Raw genomic sequence first — 7754 nt, forward strand, 5'->3', positions numbered from 1 at the left:
TATAAAAGATTTTATTATTTTTCTTAAAATGATAATAAAAATTGAAAAGGCATTATTAAAGTTAAGTGAAATACAGGCTACATGCAAAAAAGGTAAATTGTCTTTCATCCTAATCCAGTTACTGTACGTCTCTTCACACTAAGCGCCCATCATAAACTTAGATTTGCTGATAATTTTGCTTGAAATAGTGAATGCACCAAATGGAGATGGCACCACAGGATAAAACCGCCAGAACGACTGCAACAATTCCTGCAGTGCTGATCCCACAGGAGAGCGAGACAGTGGCCAGCGGAACCCCAGCCAGAGATTTGGGTTCAGAGCATGTCGTTCCCTCAGGGTCTTCGATTTTATCTGGGTTCTGCCTGCACCAGGTGATTAAACCAATGTTGGAGCAGGTGCATTCCAGGGGGTTGTAACTTAAATTGATTACGCTGCGGGCAGGTAGGGACTCTAGCTGGTCACGGGGTACAGTACGGATCCTATTGTAGGCAAAATTGAGGTAGATGCTCTGGAGTTTTGAAAATACGTCTGTGCTGAATGCAGTAAGTTTGTTGTGGCTCAGATCAACGTGCTGTAGCTTCCTGAGGCTGTGAAATGCTTGGTTGTCCAATGCTGTCAGTTCACAGGATGACAAAATTAGCACCTCTAATTTGGATAACTGTTCAAACAGTTTGTTCTTTGGCACTATTCCTGACTCAAAGGTATTTTGACTAAGGTCCAAGAGCACGAGGTTTTCCAGGCCTTGAAAGAGATGTTGAATGCTGGTATTAATGGAAGATGAGGAAAGATTCAGGACCTTCAAGAGATGTAAATTTTGGAAGGGACCCTGTGAAGTGTCAACGTGAAGATGAGTGAAAGCTATGTCCAGCAGCTCCAGACTACTGCCTTCCTCAAAGAGCACATCTCGGAGGTGGAGCTTTGTGTTGTGGCTCAGATTCAGGTGCCGAAGACTTTTCAAGCCATTTAGCGCTTTGCTACAGCAGTCAGGGCTTTCAATGTGACTGTGACTTAAATCGAGATGCTGAAGCTCTGCCAGTTTCTCCAGGCAGCCAGAGCCCAGCTGCAGTGTCTCCGAGTTTCCCTTGACATGGAGGTGTGTGAGAGAGGGGAAGGCTGCAGAGCTGATGTTGCAGAGGTGCTCGAAGGAGTTGGCGTTGAGAACTAACTCCCTTAGTGAGTTCATACCACTGATGCCAGGGGGCAAGGAGCTGATGTGGGTGTGAGTTAGGTCCAGCTTTCGGAGCTTGGTCAAGCAGTGAAATGTGTCAGGGTTTAGGTTTCTGAAGTGCCGTAGTTGCAAATAGAGATCCTTGACAGATATGTTACAGAGGCCTTGCAAAACATCTGGGGTTATGCTGGGTTCCTTCCCCACGCCTTGAAATGTTCCCAACCAAAGGGTCTGAACAACAGAGTTCTGTATCCCTGCAAGGACCCCAGGGATGTCAGTGCAGCCCCCAAAGTCCAAGGTGTAGAAGTGGGACTGGAAAGCTCCAGGTTCAATGTGTAAAATGTCATTTCCTTTAAAGATGAGAGTTATGTTACTGGTCTTCTGAAGAACGCTGACATCTTCTGCTGTGATCACCCTTATGTGGTTCATTTGAAAGTCAAGGTATTTGAGGTTTTGAGTTGGAAAGTTGAGAGGGAGCTGCAATGAAGAAATGTGGTTGCTGCCCAAGAGGAGGGTATCCAAGCTGTCCAGATTTGTCATCGGGATAAAGGACATTGTGGTTATTCCCGTCTCTGTTAAGACAAGCTGCTTCAGGGACTGAGGGCCAACAAATGCTGTGTCGGACAAGAACATGAGCAGGTTTCCAGTCAGCACAATGGTCTGCAGGCACTTGTTGTTGTGAAAGGCACCTTCGTACACCCAGTTGATCTGACATCTTGAGAGAGCAATAGAAACCAGCATTAGTGGCCTGTCCTGCAAAACTCTCACTAAATACCCGATACCCCAAACTGCACATTATGTATGTAAAAATCACGATCATTTGCCTTCAATGGGATAAAAGTGTCCATCTTTTCCAATGATGCTTGCCCAGTATTTGTAAGCTCATGTTTAAATACAGAATTCTAGGGAGGAAGCTGTACAATAGCAGAAAAACCTTTCCTGAAATGATGGGTGTGGGAAGGCTTTGTGGATGTCAGGGATACATTATTTTTTTTAGTGTAATTAACTTAATAAAATGAATTTTCCTGTAGAAAAATTCAAGCATTTACAAGGCCCAAATGTATCTTTCCAGAGGTTTTAGTGAACAATATCGAAAAGGGCATAAAAAGTTGCTCTAGTGACTTTGTTGGTCTTAGCAATAGTGATATGTAGAAAATACACATTTCATCCACCACCCTGCAAATGACTGCCACTGGAGGAGAAGCCTAGACATTGCTCAAGCACATCAGTCTTTGCTTAGTAAAATACTTCAGCAGTGCTGCTGGTGGCTTCTCTGCAAAGGCAGCGAGATGCTGCTCTGGTGTGTATCAGGAGCATCCAGCTCTGGACAAGGGCTGGTGGTGACCAAGGCGACGTGCAGAAGGATGATCTCCCCTACCTTGTCAAGTCCAAGTAGAGAAGAGACTTCAGCCCAGAGAAGGTTGAGCTCTGGAGGGAAGGGAGCACATTGAAGCTGAAGTCGAGGATTTCTGTTGTGACAGGCAGTGTTCCAGGAATCTCCCTCAGTCCTAAACCTTCACAGCTGTAGCTTTTATTCACTGTAATCTGTGGAAAACATACAGTGAAACTCAAAGGAGTATGTGTTGCGAATATAGATAGGAAACCACCACACTTTAAAAAACAAACAGAATTTTGAATTATTTAAAAATGTAGCGGCCAGAACCCTATGAAACACCAGCTCAGGCTTGACATACACAGCCCCTTGGGATTTGTGAAGTCTGATTTTAAAACAAACACCTTGAATCTTGTGCTAATTTGAAGTGTGTCTCATCTGGAGTACTTTCTTATCCAAGTTAGCACATTCGAGGATTGTTTACCATTCTGGATAAATTATTAATCCCTTAGATGAAATTCCCACAAGGTAGTTTTAAATTCTGAATTTCATGAGTCTTGTAACAAAGATTACTCTTGGAGAAGTCTTAGCAAAAATCTTGCAGTGAGGAGGTAAAAAAGAGCAGGCCCAGGAATGTTTCTAGGAGGAACACATCCAAATTAATTGGATCCCAACTGCAGTTATGCTCTGCGGTGAGGGAATGGCAAGAATGCGTAGCTGCTGATAGACAGAGATTTTATCTGATACACAAGGCCTTTAAAATTTCTATCAGGGCTTTTCAGTTTAAGTAAAAATGGATCGATCTGCATGCAGTCCACCCTGTAAATACCAGGGAAGGCTCATTGAACATGCCTGACGTGCCTTTGCCTGCTGATGGCCCAGCAGCCAGATGGAGCCTGGGCCTGTTGCAGAGCCTGGGCCTGTTGTGGGACCATGGCCTCATCCTGCAGCCCCCACTGCCTTCCTTGGGAGGTGGCCACCCTGCACTGCTGGGCCATGCCTCGGGCTGTCAGGCCACAGGACACCCACTGGGGACATGTCCCCTGGGCTGGTTGGGGGCTGCAGCTTAACACTGGGGTGCCCTGAGCTGCTCTGCTTGTGAGGAGATGGACTGGGGTGTCCTGATGCTGTGTGGGACATCACCTCCAAGCACAGCAGAGCACCCCCATTGCTATGTACACCTAGGAGGCCTTGTGCAGGACCATGTGAGGGGTCTGCAAGTCCTCGAGGGGCAGGCGGAGGAGGAGGAGGTGGTGCAGTGTGTGCAGCAAAGTGGTCTGGGATGGGCAGGCAGGTGGCAGAGGCTGGAGCAGGGAGAGCAGTTTCTGCCAGGGGACAGAGAGGGAGAATGTGTTCGTCCTCTCTTTGGGGTGCAATGCCTGTCCCTGAGGAGTACAGAGGAAGCTGGTGGGAGGAAGCAGGCGGGGGTTTTCACCAACACAACACTGGGACTTGGCTCCTCTGCTGCCTCACCCTGCCTGGGGCCCGGGGTGTGTCTCTTGGGGAGGGAGGTGACAGACCAGGTGGCCCTGAGCCTTGTGGTGAGCACCCAAGTGGTGCTGGTAACTATGGAAATGACAAAATACAGACTCGGAAAAGATGATGCCTTCTTTATCAACATGCAACTAAGAAGCCCCGGGGCTGCCCCCTGCAACGTGCGGTTTAGACAGACGACAGCCACCTAGCTGTCACTGCAAAGGAGAGCAGTGCCTATGTTCTACCATCAAAACGAAGCTGAGCTCATTCTAGTGATGCTGCAGGGCACAGAGCAAGGCTGGGAGGGAGCTGGGTAGCAGCCATCCCCTGGGGCATCCTGCTGTACAGCTCCGGATGCTCTGGTGTTTGTACATTTAATTTGATGAGGAATTTGCTGCAGGCCCCTGCTGTGCAAGGAGGAGGGCTGGTTTCCACAGTGCTCCTTCCCTGAACCCAAATCCTTGCCTTCTCCCCCACTCCGTCTCCCACCTTTTAAAATGAAAACCAAAAACCTCGTGGGCCAGCCTTTGTCCCTGGAAAAACCCTGGTGCTATCTCGCTCTGCTCATGGGTTACAGTGTGCCTGCCAAATGTCACACAGAGCCGCCACCATTTTACCCTGCACATAAGATGCTGGATGAAGAGCATAGCATACGAGAAAAAATCCTTGCCCCTGCCCCCTTTCTGGCTCTGCTGAGAGAACCCCTTGAGCTTTTTGCCTTCCTTTGCACTTCCCTGGAGCCCCAGCCTGGTGTCGATGGAGGGGCAGCGGCAGGAAGGAGTGTGCATCTGCCAAGAGGTGGGAAAGCAGTGGCTGTCACCAAGCACGTGTCACGACACCTGCCTACGGCCCTGTCTAAGGTGTCCAGCCCCCAGAGAAACCTCTCGTTGATTCAAATAATTTGAGTAAAACCTCTGTGCTTGACATCCCACAAAGAGACCAGGCACAGCCACCACTCACCTCAGTGCACATCGTGTCTGCCGTGTTGGTGGCTCTGCAGTTGGCACATGTGAGCACGGTGATGATGAGGAGGCATGAGCTGCATCCCATGGCAGAGCAAGGCAGGCTGCCTGGTATCTTCCCTTGAAGAAAGTACGACAGAGCAGCAAGGGTCAAACGGGCTGGGTGAGCTTGCTGAGAGCAGGTTGTAAGAAGAAAAAGTTATGCTTGCTAAATCTCCTCCTAAGCATGAGCACAGCGGTAGTTTCAGACTGAAAGAGGAACTTCCCCACTTTAAATATAGTCAAATGATTGTGCACTGATGCTTTTCTGGGGCAGAAAAGATTTAAAAAATGGAAAGCGAGGGAAATGGGTATTGCTCATGCTTGTGTAGAACAAAACATTCCCATTAAGTGTGGTGGAGCTGTTAGCTGTATGTGAAACAGGTGGAGCAAAGAAAGAAGAGATGAGAATGCAGCATTCACCTGTGAGGAATATAATGCAATAGGAAGTCTGAGCCGCACACAAAATTTGGTGTATGTCTTGTGAAATTCATGAGAACTCATCAAGTAACTAAGACACAGGCAAAAGCCCTATGCCTATGTTGTTACAGAAAGGGTCACTGATGAAAACAGATTCACTCATTAGAAACAAAGCTGAAAAACAAAAGCTGAGTCTGGAAGTGGACACTTTCGGCTCATGTTTAGATAATGAGTAATGATCAGTTTTCTGGAGGGAGTCAATACTTCTCACCACTCCAGGATGGGCATGTGCATGGCTCCTGCAGGTGAGGGGGTCCAGAGTCCCGAGAGCATCCAGTCCTTATCACCCCAACAGGGTAGTATGCTCACCCTGGCAGATAGACCTTTTTTTTTTTTTTTTTTTTTTTTTTTTTTTTAACTATTATTTTACTTACTTATATATTTGCAACAAAAAAAGGCAGCCTGCAGGGTGACAAGTGTCTTTTCAAATAAGTGAGATGCAGCACTGGACTTGCATGGGGAGCATCCATGTGGTGAGCACCACCTCCCAGCAGGGCTGCTGCAACCAGCGGCTTCAGAGCTGCACTGGCACAAGAGGAGAGTGAACCCAAGCAATGGCAAAGCAGCCCTGGGCAGAACCAGTAGCAGGAGCTGATGTGTGCATTGTGTTTTGCCTGAGCTGCTGCTATGCTCATCCCTGTAAGTAACTGGGGAGAGAGGGGCCATCACCATACAGGAGCAGTGCTTAAAGTGCTTAAAAAGTACAGAGCAGACCATATTGCATCTTTGCTTAAACCACTTGTGTGCTGTTGGCATACGCCCTGCTCAAGCACAAATGCACCTTGCTCAGCCCTGCACAATGAGCTGAAAAGCTCGCTCCACGTTGCACTGGTATGTGAATGCTCCCTGTATCTTTCCCAGCCAGCTCCATGTTTGCTGGAAATCCTGCTCCCCCTGCAGCTGGTAGCAAAAAGCTCAGGGAAATTGTTGTCTGGAGTGTTTGCTGCTTGTTTATTTGCACTTTTCCATGTTAATGCTCCAAGGCTAAGGATTTTTCCCGGTTGGCAGCAGCTTTGCCTTGCACCCTGCCTCTTGCTACTGGGAGGCTGTCAGCCCTAGTGGCAGGAATGCGACCTCAAACCACCCATACCAGAAACCTCAGTTTTAAAATGAATCAGTTGTCTTGGAAGGAAAGTCCTTTAAATCAGGAGGGGAAAGCAGCTGAAGCTAATCCTGCCTTTTCCTGCTGTGCAAATACGTCCCTATGTGTCATGGAATTCACATATGACATAACAGGATAGGAACGACTCCAGAGATTTAATTATTTATTTGTGAAGAAATGGGAGGGTTTATGATGCAAATAATCCCAGGGTCTGCTTCAGTTTGGGGTAATGAAGGTTTCATTGTAGAAGTGATGCTGGGTGACTGCTGTTCCCCTGTGCTGAGGTGCACCAGCGGCCCGAGTTACAGCCTGGTGATGAGAGGTGTGCGAACTGTTTCCCCCACGTGCCCACCTGATTAATTTAGCCTTGTGCTCATAAGGGAGCAAACCAGGGGCGGCCACCTTGAGCAGGGAGCACTGCCCTTCCTGTGTGCTTTCTGCTCGTGGTGGCGGTGTTTGCTGTCCCACGGTGCTGGGTGCATCCTTCCTCTCTCACCACACGCCTGCTCAGGAGGGCTGTAAGGCTGCTAGGCGAGTCACCTCACCAGCATTTTCCTGTTGGTAATTTTGCTTTTTATGTTCTTACTGCCCTTTGACAATGGGGGATTCAAGAGCACGCAAACCATCAGCACAGATGATTGCTGCTTGAGGGTGAGCTCTGCGAGGGCCTGAGCAAGCTGTCCCTCTGCAGCACCCCTCCTGCAGCAAACAACCCCACAAACCCATCACAGTCCCCCTGTGATAAAAAAAAAAAGAAAAAAAAAAACCCTCAGAGGGACACCCACACCCCACCACCACCCTCCTGGAGTTCTCCATTTTAAACTGATTTTGAGCTAGACAGGAGGAACAGCTCGTGAGGCTTACCAAAAGGCGTGAGTCACCTGCAGCCTGTGCCCACATCCCCCCTGCCGGGGCACAGCAGTGGCCTGTCCCCTGCTGCAAAGCCACCACCGAGGCAGGGTGAGTCCTGGCCAGCGTGGCATGGACGTGGACGTTGCGTCAGCACCGGCTGTTATCAGGGTGCTGGAGTTATCAGGATGCCAGTTCCTGGCCCCACAGTGGTGGGTCCTGTTTTTCCTTGATGTCCTGAGTCTGTCAGGAGCCTCTCCAGGGCTTGCTGCTGGGGCAAGAGGATGGATGGTCAGCTCTAGGGGAAACCCTGTATGGCATTAAATCCACTCAGCAGGCCTATAG

General features: G+C 48.7%; 1 protein-coding gene across 2 annotated transcripts; it reads right to left on the minus strand.

The window, feature by feature from the left end:
* CD180 (CD180 molecule) lies at positions 1–7553 on the minus strand. 2 transcript variants are annotated; one of them, XM_068667475.1, is made up of 4 exons: positions 7425–7553; positions 4938–5059; positions 2547–2713; positions 1–1883 (listed from the first exon to the last, which is right to left on the minus strand). In XM_068667475.1, exons 2-4 carry the CDS (start codon positions 5025–5027, stop codon positions 158–160), a joined length of 1983 nt encoding a protein of 660 aa, XP_068523576.1. In that variant the 5' UTR covers positions 5028–5059; positions 7425–7553; the 3' UTR covers positions 1–157. The 2 variants fall into 2 exon arrangements, with proteins under 2 accessions (XP_068523576.1, XP_068523575.1); XM_068667474.1 differs by lacking the exon at positions 7425–7553 and having other exon boundaries at positions 2–1883; positions 4938–5207.
* Between the last annotated feature and the right edge of the window lie 201 nt (positions 7554–7754).

The sequence above is a fragment of the Anas acuta genome, chromosome Z (genome assembly GCF_963932015.1).
Source record: "Anas acuta chromosome Z, bAnaAcu1.1, whole genome shotgun sequence".
Taxonomy (NCBI): domain Eukaryota; kingdom Metazoa; phylum Chordata; class Aves; order Anseriformes; family Anatidae; genus Anas; species Anas acuta.

Bases quoted from the DNA above. Each gene is read 5' to 3' on its own strand.
- CD180 (XM_068667475.1), bottom strand. From the start codon at position 5,027: ATGGGATGCAGCTCATGCCTCCTCATCATCACCGTGCTCACATGTGCC. The intron at 2,714-4,937 runs GTGAGTGGTGGC...TGTTTTCCACAG, and splicing joins CAGACACGATGTGCACTGAG to ATTACAGTGAATAAAAGCTA. The intron at 1,884-2,546 runs GTAGGGGAGATC...TGCTCTCTCAAG, and splicing joins CTCTACTTGGACTTGACAAG to ATGTCAGATCAACTGGGTGT.